Source organism: Anomaloglossus baeobatrachus, chromosome 3 (assembly GCF_048569485.1).
Source record: "Anomaloglossus baeobatrachus isolate aAnoBae1 chromosome 3, aAnoBae1.hap1, whole genome shotgun sequence".
In the NCBI taxonomy this organism is placed as follows: Eukaryota; Metazoa; Chordata; class Amphibia; order Anura; family Aromobatidae; genus Anomaloglossus; species Anomaloglossus baeobatrachus.
This window is the reverse complement of record NC_134355.1, coordinates 158,610,158-158,631,217: the sequence shown is the minus strand read 5'-3', so window position 1 is coordinate 158,631,217 and position 21,060 is coordinate 158,610,158. Positions and strand designations below refer to the sequence as shown.

Here is a 21,060-nt window from a genome sequence, read left to right as displayed (position 1 = left end):
TAGGTAGACAAGTCCTTCAGGCGGCGATTGCCCACCTGTAAAAAAGGGCCGTTTTTATGGCCCTATCACGAGGTATTATTTTACCCACCCAGGGATTGCTTTTGGACATCCCAATTGTCTGGGTCTCCCAATAGAGCGACAAAGAAGAAGGGAATTTTGTTTACTTACCGTAAATTCCTTTTCTTCTAGCTCTAATTGGGAGACCCAGCACCCGCCCCTGTTTTTTTGTATACACATGTTGTTCATGTTGAATGGTTTCAGTTCTCCGATATTCCTTCGGATTGAATTTGCTTAAACCAGTTTATTGGCTTTCCTCCTTCTTGCTTTTGCACTAAAACTGAGGAGCCCGTGATCCCACGGGGGGTGTATAGGCAGTAGGGGAGGGGCCTTACACTTTTAAGTGTAATACTTTGTGTGGCCTCCGGAGGCAGTAGCTATACACCCAATTGTCTGGGTCTCCCAATTAGAGCTAGAAGAAAAGGAATTTACGGTAAGTAAACAAAATTCCCTTCTTTTCGGACTATAAGACGCACCGGACTATAAGACGCACCCTTGTTTTAGAGGAGGAAAAAATAGAAAAAAAATAAAATTAAAGTAAAAGAATGTGGTCATGACACACTGTTATTTTACTGCTGACAGTGTTACTGAGGTAATAATATCCCCAAATTCTGTCCTCATATCCCCCATTCTGGGTACCTTCCAGGTATATATGGCCCCCATCGTGGAATATGTATGTTCCCCATCATTATATGTGTGATCCTCCAATCTGGTGTGTGTGTGTGTGTGTGTGTATATATAGTTATATTGTGTGCTTGTGTGTGCATATATAGAGTTATATACTGTGTGTGTGTGATATATACACACACACAGTATATAACTCTATATATGCACACACACGCACACATACACATGATATAACTATATACACACACACTCATATATATATATATATATATATATATATATATATATGTATATGTGTGTGTTTATATAGTTATATTGTGTATGTGTGTGTGTGCATATATAGTTACATACTGTGTGTGTGTATGTGTGTATATATATGTATATGTGTGTGTGTGTGTGTAATATATATATATATGATTCAACCCCATCCAGGTGTACAGTAATGTCTTTATATACTATATTATTTATTGCCTTCCTTTTACTGATGTGCTCGAGGACCTGCAGTGATGTAATGTAGAGGCAGGCACTGTGCTGTTCTGTGCTGCTCTGGCCACCCCTCTGCATTACATCACTGTAGGTCCTTGTCAGCTACGGGAGACTGAGCAGAGGCAGGAGCAAAGTGAAAGTAATTTGAGCCCTCAGCACAGAGACTGCGGCTGTGCTGTGAAGGTATGCCGTGCTCTGGCCCGGACACTGCACAGATCTACACTTCTTCCGGGCCAGACATGGCTGCAGCGGCACCCTGCTCCTGCCTCCTAAACAGCGGACACACAGTCTCCCCAGCTCTGCAGGAAGCCAGGGCTGGAGCTCGCACGTGTGACCGTTGTTTACATTAAACTATTGATTTGCTGCTCCTCACCCCCGCTGACTGCAGAGAGAGGTGGGCGGGGAGCAGCTAATGAATATTCATTTACTTTAAGCAGCGAGCACACGTGGTTTCTCCAGCTGCCGGCTTCCTGCAGCAGCGACCCTCCCTGCCTCCTGTGATCCCACTGCATAGCGCTGACTCCCCACAGCTCCCTACCCTGCAGCTTCAGACCATAAGACGCACCCCACACTTTCCTCCCAAATTTGGAGGAAAAAAAGTGCGTCTTATGGTCCGAAAAATATGGTAACTTCCTCTTTTGAGTTCCTTCAAAAATTGTGGAATGATAAGTAGAAGAATTGATGCTTTGATACTGTTTTGAAGCAAAGCGTGCGCACACCAAATAGGGATTTGATTTATACTTACTTGTTCATTCACTTTGCGTTCTGTTCAATATGTGTGTGTATATACATATATATATATATATATATATATATATATATATATATATATATATATATATATATATATATATATATATATATATATTATATATATATATAATATATATATATAGTGCAGACCAAAAGTTTGGACACACCTTCTCATTCAAAGAGTTTTTTTTGTCGCTCCATTGGGAGACTTAAAAAAGACTTAAAAAAGTGTAACCCCTCCCCTCTGCCTATACACCCTCCCGTGGACCACGGGCTCCTCAGTTTTATGCTTTGTGTGGAAGGAGGCACACATCCACTCATGCATTCTCATACATAGTTATGTCGGATGGAAGAAAAGAGGTCCCCGATGGGGTCCCCGGCATGTTCCCTTCTCACCCCACTAAGTCGGCGGTGTTGTTAAGGTTGAGGTACCCATTGCGGGTACGGAGGCTGGAGCCACATGCCGTCTCCTTCACCATCCCTTATGCGGCTCTGGGAGAAGTGGGATCCTATGCGGTCATCCATGTACTGGGGCCGTGCTCCCTCCGCAGCCCCTGGTGGAACCTGCCGGACCGGAGCTTCTTCATCCCCAGGGACCGGGCCCTGCAACTTGAAGGTACTCTGTATCCTCATGTGGGGACTGTACAGGGGTCGCACCTGCTCCCTGGAAGCCGCGGTGGTTCCGTCCGTTATCTTTTCGGCGGACTTCCGCGCCGACCGTGCCTGCTTGTCGGGCGCGGCCTTAAATTTAGCCCCCGGCTTCGCCGCGGCCTAGTCCGAAAAATCCCGCCCCCGAGCCTGCCTGTCAGGGGTAAGGGCAGGATTACCGACATGACGTCGGCCTTGAGGGCTGGAGCATCCTGCATGACTCCCTCCCCCCTCATTGACCACTTGGGGACTCCAGATTCCCGCTCTCTGCTAGCGCCGCCCCCGGCTCCACTCCCCCCCTGAGAGCTCCGGCAGCCATTTTTAGCATTCTGCCGGTGGATGCTATTCAGCAGCAAGGCTCTGCAGCTCCGGGGGATCCACGACAGGGAATCTGGAGGACACACGCCGCTTGTGAGTGGTTGGTAAGCCACACCGGTCACCCGGTGCTGGTCCCCCTAAGGTGTCGGGATATATGTATGTATATATATATATATATATATATATATATATATATATATATATATATATATATATATATATATATATATATATATATATATATATATATATATATATATATATATATATAATATATAATATATAATATATAATATATAATATATAATATATAATAGATATATATATATATAATAGATATATATATAATAGATATATATATCTGTTCGGAAAGGCGGTATACCCTTTTCCCATATACCCTCAGTGGTCACTCTCCTAAGAGGCAACAGCATGTCGTCCACAAGGAGCAAAGCTACTAAGGCACAGATTTTTTTCGCGGCCTGTACCTCTTGTGGGGCTATGTTGCCTGCGGGATCCACCTACCCTCACTGTGATCAATGCTCGACTCCTGCCACGCTTGCTCAGCCAGAGCCTAGGGTAATTGTGGGCCCCTCGGCTCAGGTAGATCCCCCTGCTCCCCCTGAGCAGGCTGCAGGGACAGAGTCACCGGTGTTGGCCTCTTTCGCTGAGAAACTCTCTGTCACTTTCTCAATCCATTGCACAGTCTATGGACAAATGGTCATCTAAGCTGCTTGAGGCATTGCAGTCCAGACCGGGCTCTTCACAGGCCCCAGTCCCTGTTAGTTTGTCTCCTCCAGGCCCTTCTCGGTCCGCGCCGCAGCGCGCTCCCAGGATAGCCCCTAGGTCCCAGGCGGAGGACTCCTGTCCGGATCGCAGCCCCAGACCTGCTAAGCGGCCTCGCTGGGACTCTTCCCCGGCCTCCTCACGCTGCTCTGGATCCCAGTTTGAGGACTCTCAGGAAGACGAGGCGGACGTGGGAGCTCAGGGCTCTGACCCTGACTTCGCCCTTAACCTTGATACCCCTGAGGGGGGCGCCTTAGTAAATGATCTTATCTCGTCCATCAACCAGGTGTTGGATCTCTCACCACCGCCTCCTCCTGCAGAGGAGTCTGCTTCTCAGCAGGAGAAACACCAATTTCGATTCCCCAAACGTACGCGCAATACGTTTTTTGATCACTCTAACTTCAGGGACGCTGTCCAGAAGCCCAGAGCGGTCCCGGACAAGCGCTTTGCTAAACGGCACACTGATACGCATTATCCCTTTCCACCTGAAGTTGTTAAGGGCTGGGCACACTCTCCCAAGGTGGATCCTCCAGTCTCTAGATTGGCTGCTAGGTCCGTTGTGTCTGTTGCCGATGGCTCATCCCTGAAGGATGCCACTGACAGACAGATAGAGCTCTTGGTGAAGTCTATTTATGAGGCCACGGGCGCGTCTTTTGCCCCGGCCTTTGCGGCTGTGTGGGCTCTCCAAGCAATCTCGGCATGTCTGACTGAGATTAATGCCGTCACGCGGAATTCTGCTCCGCATGTGTCTTCCTTGACCTCTCAGGCATCAGCATTTTCGTCCTACGCCATGAACGCCGTCCTGGACTACGCTAGCCGTACGGCTGTAGCATCCGCTAACTCCGTGACAGTCCGCAGGGCCATGTGGCTGCGCGAATGGAAAGCAGACTCTGCTTCCAAAAGGTTCTTAACTGGTTTGCCTTTTTCTGGCGAACGTTTGTTTGGCGAACGGTTGGATGAGATTATTAAGGAATCCTCGGGAAAGGACTCCTCCTTACCCCTGTCCAAACCTAAGAGACCTCAGCGGAGAAAAATCCAATCGAGGTTTCGGTCCTTTCGTCCCTCCGCCAAGCCCCAATCCTCTTCGTCCAACCGGCCGGAGAAAGGCCAGAGGAACTCCTATGCGTGGCGGTCCAAGTCACGCCCCCAAAAGGCCGCAGGAGGCACTGCCTCCAAGATGACCTCCTCATGACTCTCGGCCTCATCTAGCCACATCCTCGGTCGGTGGCAGGCTCTCCCGCTTTGGCGACACCTGGTGGCCACACGTTCAAGACCGATGGGTGAGAGACATTCTGTCTCATGGTTACAGGATAGAGTTCAGCTCTCGACCTACGGCTCGTTTTTTCAGAACCTCCCCACCCCCCGCACAGGCCGACGCACTTTTTCAGGCAGTGGACGCTCTGAAGACAGAAGGAGTTGTGATTCCCGTTCCCCATCAGGAACGTGGTCGCGGATTTTACTCCAACTTGTTCGTGGTGCCAAAAAAGGACGGGTCATTCCGTCCCGTTCTGGACCTCAAGCTGCTCAACAGACATGTGAGAACCCGACGGTTTCGGATGGAATCTCTCCGCTTGGTCATCGCCTCGATGTCACAAGGAGACTTCCTAGCATCGATCGACATCAAGGATGCTTATCTCCATGTGCCGATCGCACCCGAACATCAACGTTTCCTGCGTTTCGCCATCGGGGACGAACACCTCCAGTTCGTCGCATTGCCCTTCGGCCTGGCGACAGCCCCACGGGTTTTCACCAAAGTCATGGCATCCGTCGTGGCGGTCCTGCACTCTCAGGGCCACTCAATGATCCCATACTTGGACGATCTCCTAGTCAGGGCCCCTTCTCGGGTGGCTTGTCAACAAAGTCTTACCGTCACTCTGGCGACTCTCCAGCAGTTCGGGTGGATCATCAATTTCCCGAAATCCAAGTTGACGCCGACCCAATCACTGATTTACCTCGGGATGGAGTTTCATACCCAGCCAGCGTTAGTCAAGCTACCGCGGGACAAACCGCTTTCTCTGCAGGCGGGGGTGCAGTCACTTCTTCGGAGTCAGTCACACCCCTTAAGGCGCCTCATGCACTTCCTGGGGAAGATGGTTGCAGCTATGGAGGCAGTGCCGTTCGCGCAATTCCATCTACGGCCACTCCAATGGGACATTCTTCGCAAATGGGACAAGAGTTTGGCTTCCCTCGACAAGAACATCTCTCTTTCACTTGCAGCCAAAACATCACTTCAGTGGTGGCTCCTACCCACATCTCTGTCTCGGGGAAAATCCTTCCTCCCCCCAACCTGGGCCGTGGTCACCACGGACGCGAGCCTGTCCGGTTGGGGAGCGGTTTTTCTCCACCACAGGGCTCAAGGAACCTGGACTCCAATAGAATCGTCCCTTCACATCAATATTCTGGAGATAAGGGCAGTATATCTAGCCCTATTGGCTTTCCATCGGTGGCTGGAGGGCAGGCAGATCCGAATCCAGTCGGACAACACAACTGCCGTCGCCTACATCAACCACCAAGGCGGCACTCGCAGTCGTCAAGCCTTCCAGGAAGTCGGGCGGATTCTGCAGTGGGTGGAAGTCACAGGCTCCACCATCTCCGCAGTTCACATCCCGGGCATGGAAAACTGGGAAGCAGATTTTCTCAGTCGTCAGGGCATGGACGCGGGGGAATGGTCTCTTCACCCAGACGTGTTTCGAGAGATCTGTCGCCGCTGGGGAACGCCGGATGTCGATCTCATGGCGTCACGACACAACAACAAGGTCCCGGCCTTCATGGCACGGTCTCAGGATCACAGAGCTCTGGCAGCGGACGCTCTGGTCCAGGATTGGTCGCAGTTTCGACTGCCATATGTGTTTCCCCCTCTGGCGATGCTGCCCAGAGTACTACGCAAGATCCGGTCCGACTGCCGTCGCGCCATTCTCGTCGCTCCAGACTGGCCGAGGCGGTCGTGGTATCCGGATCTGTGGCATCTCACGGTGGGTCAACCGTGGGCACTTCCAGACCGCCCAGACTTGCTGTCACAAGGGCCGTTTTTCCATCTGAATTCTGTGGCCCTCAACCTGACTGTGTGGCCATTGAGTCCTGGCTCCTAGCGTCTTCAGGGCTATCTCAGGATGTCATTGCCACCATGAGACAAGCCAGGAAGCCAACGTCCGCCAAAATCTATTACAGGTCTTGGCAAATCTTCTTATCTGGTGCTCTGATAACGGTTTTCCTCCATGGCCGTTTGCATTACCCACATTTCTTTCATTCCTACAATCTGGAATGGACAAGGGTTTGTCCCTCGGCTCTCTCAAGGGAGGGCCAAGTGTCGGCGCTCTCCGTGTTTTTTCAAAAGCGTCTAGCCAGGCTTCCGCAGGTCCGCACGTTCCTGCAGGGGGTTTGCCACATGGTCCCACCTTACAAACGTCCGTTGGAACCTTGGGATCTTAACAGGGTTCTGACGGCTCTTCAAAAGCCGCCTTTTGAGCCGCTGCGGGATGTCTCTCTCTCCTGTCTTTCTCAGAAGGTGGCCTTCCTGGTGGCAGTCACATCTCTTCGGAGAGTGTCTGAGCTTGCAGCGCTGTCATGCAAAGCCCCCTTCCTGGTTTTCCACCAGGATAAGGTGGTTCTGCGTCCTGTCCCGGAATTTCTCCCTAAGGTGGTATCCCCTTTTCATCTAAATCAGGATATCTCCTTACCTTCCTTTTGCCCTAATCCAATTCACCAGTGTGAAAAGGATTTGCACTCTTTGGATCTAGTGAGAGCACTCCGGTTCTACGTGTCTCGCACGGCGCCCCTGCGCCGTTCAGACGCGCTCTTTGTCCTTGTCGCTGGCCAGCGTAAGGGCTCTCAGGCCTCCAAGTCAACCTTGGCTCGGTGGATCAAGGAACCGATTCTCGAGGCCTACCGTACTTCTGGGCTTTCACTTCCTTCAGGGTTGAAAGCCCATTCTACCAGAGCCGTAGGTGCGTCCTGGGCTTTGCGGCACCGGGCGACGGCTCAGCAGGTGTGTCAGGCAGCTACGTGGTCTAGTCTGCACACTTTCACGAAGCACTATCAAGTGCATACCTATGCTTCGGCAGACGCCAGTCTAGGTAGGCGAGTCCTCCAGGCGGCGGTTGCCCACCTGTAAGAGGGGGCCGTTTTCGGCTCTTTTTATTGAGGTATTCTTTTACCCACCCAGGGACTGCTCTTGGACGTCCCAATTGTCTGGGTCTCCCAATGGAGCGACAAAGAAAAAGGGAATTTTGTTTATTTACCGTAAATTCCTTTTCTTCTAGCTCCTATTGGGAGACCCAGCACCCACCCCTGTGCCCTTCGGGCTGGTTGTTCTTTTGTGTACACATGTTGTTGATGTTGAATTGTTCTTATGGTTCATGGTCTTCAGTTCTCCGAACATCCTTCGGATTGAATTCACCCTAGACCAATTTATAAGTTTTCTCCTTCCTGCTTTTGCACCAAAACTGAGGAGCCCATGGTCCACGGGAGGGTGTATAGGCAGAGGGGAGGGGTTACACTTTTTAAAGTGTAATACTTTGTGTGGCCTCCGGAGCCAGAAGTTATACACCCAATTGTCTGGGTCTCCCAATAGGAGCTAGAAGAAAAGGAATTTACGGTAAGTAAACAAAATTCCCTTTTTCTTTATTTTCAGGACTCTGAAAATTGTAGATTCAAATTGAAGACATCAAAATTATGAATTAAAACATGTGGAATGAAATACGTAAAAAAAAGTGTGGAACAACTGAAAATATATCTTATATTCTAGGTTCTTCAAAGTAGCCACCTTTTGCTTTCATTACTATTTCTCTATCGCTTTCATTGGGGGACACAGGACCATGTGTATGCTGCTGTGACTAGGAGGCTGACACTAAGTAGACATAAAAAAAGTTAGCTCCTCCCTAGCAGTGTACACCCTGAGCCGGAGGCGGAACTATGTCCGTTTTTTGCTTAGTGTCGTAGGAGGCTGATGTGGGCCCATATCTCTGTGGGCCAACCTCAGCCTAGGCTATTCCTTTTTTTCCGTTTTTTTTCATGTTTTTTTCTGCAGGGTTTTAGGCCCTGCATCAGAGAGAAACCTCGCCTGCTCTTTCCCTACAGGGTGTCGTCCCCAGGGTTCCTTGAGGATCGAGACAACAGCCCTTATCCCCCTCCGGTCCCACGGTACCACTCCAGAGGCTGCTTGGGGTCCCACACGTTTATTTTTTATGGGCTCACTCCCCGTCGACCCCTATGGTACCGTCCCAAGGGGTGTTTCAGGTGGAGACGGCGAGGACGCTCTTCACCGGGATCAGGATCGCAAGCGCAGGAGCGCCCACAGCACCAGGCCTCCCCCAGTGTTCTTCCCTGATTCACTGGGCCCAGGCAGAGCATCTGACACTGCAGGGCAGGAGCGCTCTGCAGTCTCCCCCACAGCCCCCCAGCAGCCCTCCCCTGGCGCTTGCCAGCAGCAGCCTGCACTCACTGGGGGCCGCAGCATCCAGGATGGGACCCGTGGATCTAGGCGCCGCGCATGGACGCAGGTAAGATCTGCTCCGCGCGCAGCGCTGCGCTCCCGGCGGCCGCCGCTCACTAATTTAGTCCCCGGCTTGGGCCTACCTCAGGCCGGAGCGCTCCACCCCCTGTTTGCGCGCGCTTTTTCCGGCCACGCCCCCCCTTCTGCCCGGAGACAGCTTCCCAGCGTCCCCTACATGACAGGCCCCAGGGGGAGGATCACAGCTGCAGCGCAGGAGCGCTCTGCATCTCCAGGCCTCCCCAGCGTTCACTGCTTCCCTGGGCCCAGGCAGGGGATCGTGATCACACTGTTCTCCCCAGGCAACTCTCCGGCAGGCAGGATGGGGCCGAGGATCACAGCGACACCGGCAGAACGCAGGTAAGACTGCTCTGCGCGCAGCGCTGCGCTCCCGTGGGCCGCCCACTACTCTAGTCCCCTGCTTCGGCATACTTCAGGCCTCAGTCCTCCGTCTCACCGCTTGCGCGCGCTCGTGTTTTTTCCCAAGCAGACCCCTGCAGTTCCTGCCCGGTCCCAAACCAGCCAGCCCCCCTACTATATTAAAAAAAAAAAAAAAAATGATGAAGGGCTGCGTTTTTTTCTTCAGCAATACTGTCCCCGCAGTTTCTGAGACCTCTGCTGACCTGGGTGGGACACAGGACCTGGGTGAGGGCTGCTCCTGCTTAGGAACAGACTATAGCTTCCTTCCCCTTTTTTTTTATTATTTTTCTTAATTTTTTCACTCTTTTCTCCTGTCTCCCCCCTAGCGTGACTAGTGGTTGTTTTCCTAAGTGCCATGGCTAATGCTAGTCTCCCCATACAGACCGGGCCACTTTATAGCCTTTTTGAGGCTTGCACAGCCTGCTAGGTAAATTTCTCCAAAGCCAGGCTTCGCCCCCCGCTCGGCTTGCGCCACAAACCACCCGACCTCCGCTGCGCTCCCTTAACCAGAGGGGTAGAACCCCTTTCCCAGTCTGTGGGCTCTCTCCCCAGGGCGTCTATGACCATTGCGCAGGCATTGCAGTCGCTCCCTACGCCTGGCCATGCTCCCCCGGTCCAGCTGGCTCTGGGCAACAGTCGGTCTGATCCAGACCCTACTGCTGGAGCGCAGAAGGGGACCTGCGGGGTCTCCTCTCAAGCCCTCCCGGACATCTCTATCACCTCCAGACTCCGAGTGCTCCTCGGCTCCGAGACCGGCTGACCCCCTGTTTCAGGAGAAGAGTCGGATGCAGCCTCGATGCTGAGTCCAGATCAGAGGGCGGATGTCAGAGGTAGGGTGGATAGTCCGCTCAAAGCGGTAAGTCGTACGCTAGAGCTGCAGACGGACTCTGTGGCTACCCAGTGCTTGCATGTCTCATTCAAACAGGTTAAGCGGGCACACAGGCAATTCGGTGACCATACAGAATTTGCGGAAATTCTATACAAGCACTGACGACAACCGGTCAAGATATTCAACAATGGTAAGTCGTTTGATTTACTTTTTCCCCTTCCCTGAGGCTCTCAAGAAGAAATGGGCATGCTCGCCTAGGGTCGCCCTTCTGTTTTTTTCCGTCTGTCATCTTCCAATACTATCTCTCCCGCACGGGGCATTGCTCCGAGTCGCCACGGATCAAGACACCGAGAGTGGCCCGTTCAGTTTGTCTTCAGACGGCAGGCACGGTACTCCTACTGTCTTCGCCGCCATCTGGCTGGCAGTATCCATGATGTCCTGGGCCGCTACCTCCAGAACGGTCTTCGTGCGGGATCGAGCAATCTTGAGTTCTCGTCACGGCTACACAGATCGCTCTGGCGGGTGAGTACATACTCATCGCATATCTGTCAGCAGCCTACTGCGCAGTGCAAGCGGCTGGCAGCACGGGGGCCATCGGTCAAGCGATCTGGCTCAGAACCTGGTAAGCGGACGTGGCTTCTAGGATATCACTTACAACCCCCCCCTTTACAGGAAGTCATCTGTTTGGGGACTGGCTGGATCAGATATCGACGAGATCACATGAGCTTCGATTCCACACACAAAAGAAAACCAGGCCTCCGCAGAGGAACAGGAAGTTCCTGTCCTTTTATACATGCTTTTTCTGGCATTTCTCAGACACGCCAGCCATCAAAGACGACGTCCGGTTCACAGCGCCACCCCGCTGTTGACTCTTGGTCGTTGCGCGTGGGCGCAGACCAGGTGGAGGGGGAGGCGTATATCTCTTCTCATTCACGTCTGGCAGACTTGGATCACGGACGCCTGGGTCGGAGAGATACTGGACTCAGGGTACATAATAGAGTTTTCAGCAAGTCTATCATCGGACTTACAGGTCGCACCTAACTTGACAACAGCACAGATCCTTCTGCGTCTCGCAATAGCAGACGATCATTTTTGGTGTTTCCGCACCTGGGCGCCTTGTTGATCAGGGTTCTTCGATTGTCTCCTAGGTGTTCAGGTCACCATTGATATCATGTCCCGACTCAGCTAGCTCATCAAGCGGAAGAAGCCCTCTCTGACTCCGGCCAGCAGGATTACCTGTCTAGACATGGAGTTCGATACCATCCAAGGACGCGTGTCCTTCCAAAGAGACCGCCAGATCCTCCGTCACTCCAAGCCGGAGAGTCCTCAGTCGGCTGGGGGCGGAAATAGAGGCGGTTCCGTTTGCCGCTTCCGCCTTTGTCTTCTTCAGCTGACTTGGCAGAACAGATGGGACAATTCTCTATTTACCTTGAATCGCAGGATCCAATTGACTCTGGGAACCCGACGCTCGTTTTTATGGTGAACCAGCGGCCCTCAGCGGTCCAGTGGAGAGCGGTGTTCCGAAACACACGGCTCACGGTCGGTAGTCCTCCCAGGAGAGCCGTCTGCCTATCAATTTTATTTTTTTTTTTTTTTAGGGATCAGAGTTTTTTCTCCGAGCCCTACAGATTTTTTTCAGCCTTGCATACAAGAATCGCCATCCAGAATCCAGTCGGACATCACCTGGGCGGAACAAGGAGCGTCACGGAGGTGACATAGGTGAAGAAGATCTTACAGTGGGCATAGCTTCACCACTCCAGATTTTGCCCGCAATCATTTTTCACCGCCGCAGATAATTGGGCAGCAGACTATATCAGCAAGGTCTGGCGGCAGGCGAATGATCCCTGAACGGAGAGGCTTTCGAATGGATCTGCCACAGATGAGATATTCCGAATATGGACCTGATGGCTTCTCGATTCAACAATCAAGTCATGGGAGTCCTCAAGCAACTCAGAGCAGAGGGCATACCAGTGACTCTCATTGCCTGGGTTAACCCAGGCAAGCATTGTTCGCAGAGCTCACGCAGCTCATCAGACACCCCAGGGTGACTTCCAGATCGTCTGAACTTCCGGTCGCAAAGTCCTCTTTTTCCATCAATATTCAGGGGTTCTCAATTTGACCGCATGGCTGTGGAACCATGGCTACTAGCCCAGGCAGGCTTTATCCCACAGGTGTTACAGACCATGGTCAGAACTCAGAAGCCTCCGTCTTCAAACATCTACTACCGCACCCGATAGATCTCCTTTCAAGAGTGTGAGGTCAACGTCAATTCATCTCCACTGGATCTGTCACTCCCAGTGTTACTGGCCTTCCTACAGTCAGGCTTGCAGGCGGGTCTCTCGCCAGCAACCTTCAAAGGGCAGATGTCTGCTCTATCTGGCTTTTCTAGAGAAATCTTGCATTTCGGCCGGAAGTCAGGACGTTCATCCAAGGAGTCCTCCATCTGGCACCGCTAGGTCGTTCCCCGCTAGAACCATGGAACCTCCAGCTGGCTCTAGGGTCTCTTTAATTAGCCCCGTTTGATCCGCAATCTCTCGCCTATCCAGGAAGGTGGCTTTGTTTAGGGCAGTCACTTCAATCAGAGGAAGGTCTGTTCTGTCAGCCCGCTCATGCGGGTCACTTTTGTTTCTTGTGTTTTTTCACCAAGACGAAATTGTTCGGCACCAGTCTCAGGTTTTTTTCCTACCGGATAGTATCTGAATGAGATGATGGCGGCGCCATCCTTCGTGACAGCCTCCATTCGTTCCTTGGAGAGGTCACGGCTTACATCGGATGTAGTGCGAGCTCAGAGGAGTTACGTTTCGAGATCCGCGCCCTTCTGCATCTTGGACGGCCTAATCGTCCGGTTTACTGGACTCCGGAGGGGCATGCCGGCGCCCAAGGCTACCATGGCAAGTTGGATCAGGCAGACCATATCAGAGGTCTGCAGGAATAGTCAGGTTTACCCCGAGGGGTGTAAAAGCCTTTCCACCTGTGCAATTGGGGCTTCTAGGACAATCAGATGCCACGCGTCAGCCAAGCAAGTCTACAGAGCCGCCGCGTAGTCAAGCTTTTCATACCTTTTCCACGGTTCCCTGGATACAGCAAGCGGCTGTCACACACTATGATAAGCCGGTATATTTTTGCAACGAGCATTCCTACAGAGTTTAGATATGTTTTTTGAATCTGCAGGATTACTCCTGTACCCACCCAGGGACTGCTTTTGGACGTCCCATGGTCCTGTGTCCCCCAATGAAAGCGATAGAGAAAGAAGGATTTTTGTGTACTCACCGTAAAATCTCTTTCTCTGAGTCTTCATTGGGGGACACAGCACCCACCCTATTTGGATATTGGGTTGCTCTTTGTTGCCGGATGTTACTGGTTCCTTATGGAAACACGTTCTTCCGTACCCGGCGTATTTGTTTTTTATATGTATATTTATATACAGTATAGGTTTAGATAAGATACTGTGTGTTTCTTGTTATTACCTTGAATAGTTATGGTTGTTCAGTTTTCTCCTACTACTGCTTGTACACTAAACTGGCATAGTTCCGCCTCCGGCTCAGGGTGTACACTGCTAGGGAGGAGCTAACTTTTTTTATGTCTACTTAGTATCAGCCTCCTAGTCACAGCAGCATACACATGGTCCTGTGTCCCCCAATGAAGACTCAGACAAAGAGATTTTACGGTGAGTACACAAAAATCCTTCTTTTTCACACTCTTGGCATTCTCTTGATGAGCTTCAAGAGGTAGTCACCAGAAATGGATTTCCAACAGTCTTGAAGGAGTTCCCAGAGATGCTTAGCACTTGTTGGCCCTTTTGCCTTCACTCTGCGGTCCAGCTCACCCCAAACCATCTCAATTGGGTTCAGGTCTGGTGACTGTGGAGACCAGGTCATCTGGCGTAGCACCCCATCACTCTACTTCTTAGTCAAATAGCCCTTACACAGCCTGGAGGTGTGTTTGGGGTCATTGTCCTGTTGAAAAATAAATTATGGTCCAACTAAATTCAAACCTGATGGAATAGCTTGCCGCTGCAAGATGCTGTGGTAGCCATGCTAGTTTTGTATGCCTTCAATTTTGAATAAATCCCCAACCATGTCACCAGCAAAGCACCCCCACACCATCACACCTCCTCCTCCATGCTTCACGGTGGGAACCAGCCATGTAGAGTCCATCCATTCACCTTTTCTACAAAGACACTGTGGTTGGATCCAAAGAGCTCAAATTTGGACTCCTCAGACCAAAGCACACATTTCCACTGGTCTAATGTCCATTCCTTGTTTTCTTTAGCCCAAACAAGTCTCTTCTGCTTGTTGCCTGTCCTTTAGCAGTGGTTTCCTAGCAGCTATTTTACCATGAAAGCCTGCTGTTCAAAGTCTTCTCTCAACAGTTGTTCTAGAGATGAGAAGGTGTGTCCAAACGTTTGGTTCGTACTGTGTATGTATGTTGTATGTATGTGTGTGTGTGTGTGTGTGTATATGTATGTATATATATACATGTATATATATATATATATATATATATTATATATATATATATATATATATATATATATATATATATATATATATATATATATATATATATATATATATATATATATATATATACACAGTTAGGTCCAGAAATATTTGGACAGTGACACAATTTTCGCGAGTTGGGCTCTGCATGCCACCACATTGGATTTGAAATGAAACCTCTACAACAGAATTCAAGTGCAGATTGTAACGTTTAATTTGAAGGTTTGAACAAAAATATCTGATAGAAATTGTAGGAATTGTACACATTTCTTTACAAACACTCCACATTTTAGGAGGTCAAAAGTAATTGGACAAATAAACCAAACCCAAAAAAAAAAATTTATTTTCAATATTTTGTTGCGAATCCTTTGGAGGCAATCACTGCCTTAAGTCTGGAACCCATGGACATCACCAAACGCTGGGTTTCCTCCTTCTTAATGCTTTGCCAGGCCTTTACAGCCGCAGCCTTCAGGTCTTGCTTGTTTGTGGGTATTTCCGTCTTAAGTCTGGATTTGAGCAAGTGAAATGCATCCTCAATTGGATTAAGATCTGGTGATTGACTTGGCCATTGCAGAATGTTCCACTTTTTTGCACTCATGAACTCCGTCCGATCAACTTTGCGGCATTTGGCTGAATCTGGGCTGAAAGTATATCCCTGTACACTTCAGAATTCATCCGGCTACTCTCGTCTGCTGTTATGTCATCAATAAACACAAGTGACCCAGTGCCATTGAAAGCCATGCATGCCCATGCCATCACGTTGCCTCCACCATGTTTTACAGAGGATGTGGTGTGCCTTGGATCATGTGCCGTTCCCTTTCTTTTCCAAACTTTTTTCTTCCCATCATTTTGGTACAGGTTGATCTTTGTCTCATCTGTCCATAGAATACTTTTCCAGAACTGAGCTGGCTTCATGAGGTGTTTTTCAGCAAATTTAACTCTGGCCTGTCTATTTTTGGAATTGATGAATGGTTTGCATCTAGATGTGAACCCTTTGTATTTACTTTCATGGAGTCTTCTCTTTACTGTTGACTTAGCGACAGATACACCTACTTCACTGAGAGTGTTCTGGACTTCAATTGATGTTGTGAACGGGTTCTTCTTCACCAAAGAAAGTATGCGGCGATCATCCACCGCTGTTGTCATCCATGGACGCCCAGGCCTTTTTGAGTTCCCAAGCTCACCAGTCAATTCCTTTTTTCTCAGAATGTCCCGACTGTTGATTTTGCTACTCCAAGCATGCCTGCTATCTCTCTGATGGATTTTTTCTTTTTTTTCAGCCTTAGGATGTTCTGCTTCACCTCAATTGAGAGTTCCTTAGACCGCATGTTGTCTGGTCACAGCAACAGCTTCCAAATGCAAAACCACACACCTGATATCAACCTCAGACCTTTTAACTACTTCATTGATTACAGGTTAACGGGGGAGACGCCTTCAGAGTTAATTGAAGCCCTTAGAGTCCCTTGTCCAATTACTTTTGGTCCCTTGAAAAAGAGGAGGCTATGCATTACAGAGCTATGATTCCTAAACCCTTTCTCCGATTTGGATGTGAAAACTCTTATTGCAGCTGGGAGTGTGCACTTTCAGCCCATATTATGTATATAATTGTATTTCTGAACATGTTTTTGTAAACAGCTAAAATAACAAAACTTGTGTCACTGTCCAAATATTTCTGGACCTAACTGTATATATATATATATAATATATATATATATATATATAATATTTATTTATTATTTTTGTGTAGCAATAAAAAAATAAAGATTGACTTGTTACTTGCCGACCCCCTGCTTCACCTCCACCCTCCATCGATTGCCTCTCCTCTTCTGGCATTGTTTGACTATTGACTATCTGACTATTAAATGTATGGTACAGCAAACTGTTCAAACATTCAGCCAGCAAGGAATGTTTCAGGAGATTTCAGCTCTGAGATGTGCAGAATTGGGCCTTCAGCTCTGAACTATAATATGCTCTGTGTGACAGCAGATGCAATGTACTTGATAGGTTAGACAACAGCTTCCATAGATTGTGTGTGTGTGTGTGTGTGTGTGTGTGTGTGTGTGTGTGTGTGTGTGTGTGTGTGTGTGTGTGTGTGTGTGTGTAAATTGCCTGGCTGTGTCCACAACTAGGAAACTCCATTTCTGTATTCTGTTTTTAAGCAGAATTAAAACAAACAAAATAAAAAAAAGAGAACTATTGATCCTTTTGTATTATTGATGCAAGCGTCACCTGACTGCACCATTGACTATAGTTGGGTCCCTCTGGTTCTGTTATATGTCATTTTACAGGAAAACAAAAACTATTTAACACGAGTGTGAATAGTGCCTAGTGGTGGTGAACATGGACACTATATATTTTTATGACTCTACTTTTGGATACTGTACACTAAGATCAGTGTTATTTTATGTTGGTGATGCCACTTCTATACCTGACTATTTCTTAGCCCACCTGTCTTATGTCTATCGATTGCCGAATATTGAGTGCTCTACTGCTGACAGCGGGCGTCTGACGTTTCCTCTTTTTACAGCTGCGTCTTTTGTAAGGCTGATGAATTATTCACGGATTACGAGTCCAAACTCTTCTCTCATACGTAAGTAGATACCTCACTACAATGATTATTCTCTTATGAGACAAGACAGTATTCAGGGGCTCCGTGTAGCAAATTAGTTCAGTTGTTTATAGTTATAATATTCTTTTATCGGTTTGTCATGCTGCAGCTGCAAGTCCAATGATTCATATGTTAATAATATGGCATATTTTAGAAACACAAAGGAAACTGTTACTGGCTTTTTAATGTGATATGACTTTTTTTTTTTTTTTTTTTGCTATATTTAATGATGCACCAAATAAAGTTTCATTGGTTGGGTTTGCTTTCCTTTTTTAGAGACGGATATATAAATTATTATTTTTCATTGTTTCCTCGCCTTGTGAAAATGATGTCCTAAAGCACAAAGCGTTGCAATTAAATATTCATTCTGTTCAATCACTTAAAGCGCAAAGTTTTAAATTTGGGAACATGCAGTTACATCAATGCCTTACTGTTATATCCTTGGTATAGTACCCCCTGCTGTTCTTTTGGATTTCTTGTCAGGAGGTCCACCTAATGTGTTCAATGCTGGTGTGATAGTCAATTTTATTGCATTGATTCTTATTGACTGGTCTCTACAATAGCAGGAATAATAATAATAATTATTATAGTGCCATTTATTCCTTGACGTTTTACATGTGACACAAGGGGTACAAATAAAAGGGACAAGTACAATAATCATGAACAAAACACGGCACAGACTGGTACATGAGGCTAGAGGACCCTGCCTGCGAGGGCTCACAGTCTACAGGGATGGGTGAGGATACAGTAGGGGAGGATGGAAATGGTCATGTGGCGCTATGGAGGACTGAGTGTTACGGCAGGTTGTAGGTTTGTCGCAAGAGGTGGGGCTTTAGGTTTCTTTTGAAGCTTGTCAAGGTAGGGGAGAGTCTGGTATGTTGTGGCAGAGAGTTATAGTATGAGGGATGCTCGGGGGAGAAATCTTGGATATGATTGTGGGAAAAGGAGATGCAAGGGGAGCAGAGAAGGAGATCTTAAATCATTCCGCCATCCTTCCACGTGAAGATCAATCCAAGTTACAGCATGTCTGACCACCTGCACTGGACACATCAGGTGGACCTTGAGTGGACTCAAAAGGACACCGGCAGTATGTTTTTATGGATTGTTTTTTTAATACCTTTCATAGCTAAAATTTCTGAAGCTAACACTGAAGTACAGTACTCTTTGCTACATCAATTTTCTCAGTCGCTTCATTGTGGGACACTAGAACCATGGACTAACTTGCCCACTGATTTGCCGTCGAGCCCATGGTTCCTGTATCCCTCAATGAAAGCTACTAGAAAGATTTTATGGTGAGTACCAAATAAGTTTATTTTCTCTGACCTAGCTCCCAACATTTAGTTTTACGAATGTCCTGAAAAACGTATTTAGGAATGCTTATTATGTCTCATGCTATAATTAACTATGTAATTTACTTACAAGCTAGCTTCTGAGTACCTTTTCATCTGTATTGGAAAGTTTCATATCCAGATAAAAAATTAGTTACAAGAAATACAAATCGCATACATTATTAAACAGGACACTTGGACCCAATGAGGCTTGTGTACTCTAAAAATCTGTGTCAGATTGGTTGCAAAATCTTTTTTGAATAAAGCGAGCTTTACACGCTGCGATATCTGTCCCGATATCGCTAGTGTGGGTACTTGCCCTTATCTGTTGCGCGACACGGGCAAATCGCTGCCCGTGGCGCACAACATCGCCCAGACCCGTCACATATACTTACCTGCCCGGCGACGTCGTTGTGACCGGCGAACCACCTCCTTTCTAAGGGGGCGGTCCATGCGGCGTCACAGCGACGTCACTGAGCGGCCACCCAATAGCAGCGGAGGGGCGGAGCTGAGCGGGACGTAACATCCCGCCCACCTCCTTCCTTCTGCATAGCGGCCGGGAGGCAGGTAAGGAGAGTTTCCTCGTTCCTGCGGTGTCACACGGAGCGATGTGTGCTGCCGCAGGAACGAGGAACAACCTCGTTACTGCTGCAGTAACGATTTTTGAGAATGGATCCCCATGTCACCGATGAGCGATTTTTGCACGTTTTTGCAATGATGCAAAATCACTCATCGGTGTCACACGCAACGGCATCGCTAATGCGGCCGGATGTGCGTCACCAATTCCGTGACCCCAATGAGTTCGCATTAGCGATGTCGTAGCGTGTAAAGCCCCCTTTAATCAATATTGAAATAAACCTTTTTTTTTATCCAGACAATAACTGGCAAGAAAACTTTAAAAATCACCATATACCTATCTGACATAAATTTTCAAAGAAAGTACACAGCCTCCTCAGGTCTGATGTCTGTTTGTACTCTGAAATCAGGTACAGATGAGGAAATTTCATTTTTTTTTCTTTTAAGTTGTGTCAGATAATTTTATTGTTCTAATTTACATTTCAGGGTAAAAGGACAGACTGCTATTTTTGAGGAAATGATTGAAGAAGAAAATGGATTGGTGGATGATCGTTTGCCTAAAACCAGCCGCGGCCTGTGGGCAGCCAGTGAGCTTGAGAGATCTCTGAAAGCGATCCTGGCATTTGCCAGAAGTCACCGCATGGATCCCAGGCTTACTGATGAAGGCACATGCTTCATGGAGCTTTTTGAGGCTTGGAAAAAAGAATATAAGGTGAGTTCGCTAGTTGATTTAGTGACGTTATACAAACAAAATCCATAAGGAGGAAATACTTTCAAATAGTGACACTTAGGCACTATGTGGCTTCTAAGGTGCAGAAACTTCCACTATAATTTATGAGCAAAAAAATGCAACATGGATAATCGGTTGCAAAAAGACAAATACAAATTTATTAATATACATAAATGGCAAGTGAGTGGAGTACAAAACAGCACAACTGCGGGAAAGTTAGCACAGTATATCGTATGTTCAATACAATGCATAAAGCCACCTGTGGTGGAAGCAGTGAACATATGGAGACAATGGTCAATACTTTATATACAAGAGCCATCACAGGGGAGAGAAACATTCATACCAAAGTAATGTTCAAACTGTCTCTTCAGAGAAAAAGGAGACTAACTCTAGTGCCAGCTATTGGAAGTAGCAATCCTAAAAGTCAAAAGTGACCCTTCTAACAAGCTTTTTCATATGACCTAGCATTTATGCCAGATCAGAACCTCAATTTGCAGACACTGTGTTTCGGGATGATTGCTCCTCATCAGTGCAAAGTATGAGATCTGATCTGACTGTATGAGAAGCTCTACTGGGGTCTAAGGGGAAAACGTTTCTCCTTCTGGAGACTGACAAACCATATGACAAGGCTCATTAAAGGGCCACTTTTGAGTTTTAGGATTACTACTTCCAATAGGTGGCGCTAGAGTTCATCTCCTTCCTCCCTGAAGAGACAATTTGAATATTACCCAGAGGAGCATTGCAGCTATAAGACTCCTCACCGACAACCAGGTTGGTTTGTCAGTCTCCGCATTGAAAAAGGTTTTCCCCTTAGATACGAAAGTAATGAAAAGTTACTTGGTGAATTGTATAGTGCCAGTAGTGCTAAGAGGAGGGAGTCCCCACCAAATTATGCGCGTTTTGCGTG

The 21,060-nt window shown here is 48.1% G+C and overlaps 1 protein-coding gene across 2 annotated transcripts in view; it reads left to right on the top strand.

Moving 5' to 3' along the window:
- Window positions 1-21,060, top strand: part of SHPRH (SNF2 histone linker PHD RING helicase) — a 241,897-nt gene that overhangs the window by 130,502 nt on the left and 90,335 nt on the right. For both annotated transcript variants that reach the window (XM_075339544.1, XM_075339545.1), the window contains 2 exons: window positions 17,439-17,501; window positions 19,910-20,135. In XM_075339544.1, coding sequence (XP_075195659.1) covers window positions 17,439-17,501; window positions 19,910-20,135 — 289 coding nt within the window. The remainder of the gene's footprint in view (window positions 1-17,438; window positions 17,502-19,909; window positions 20,136-21,060) is intronic.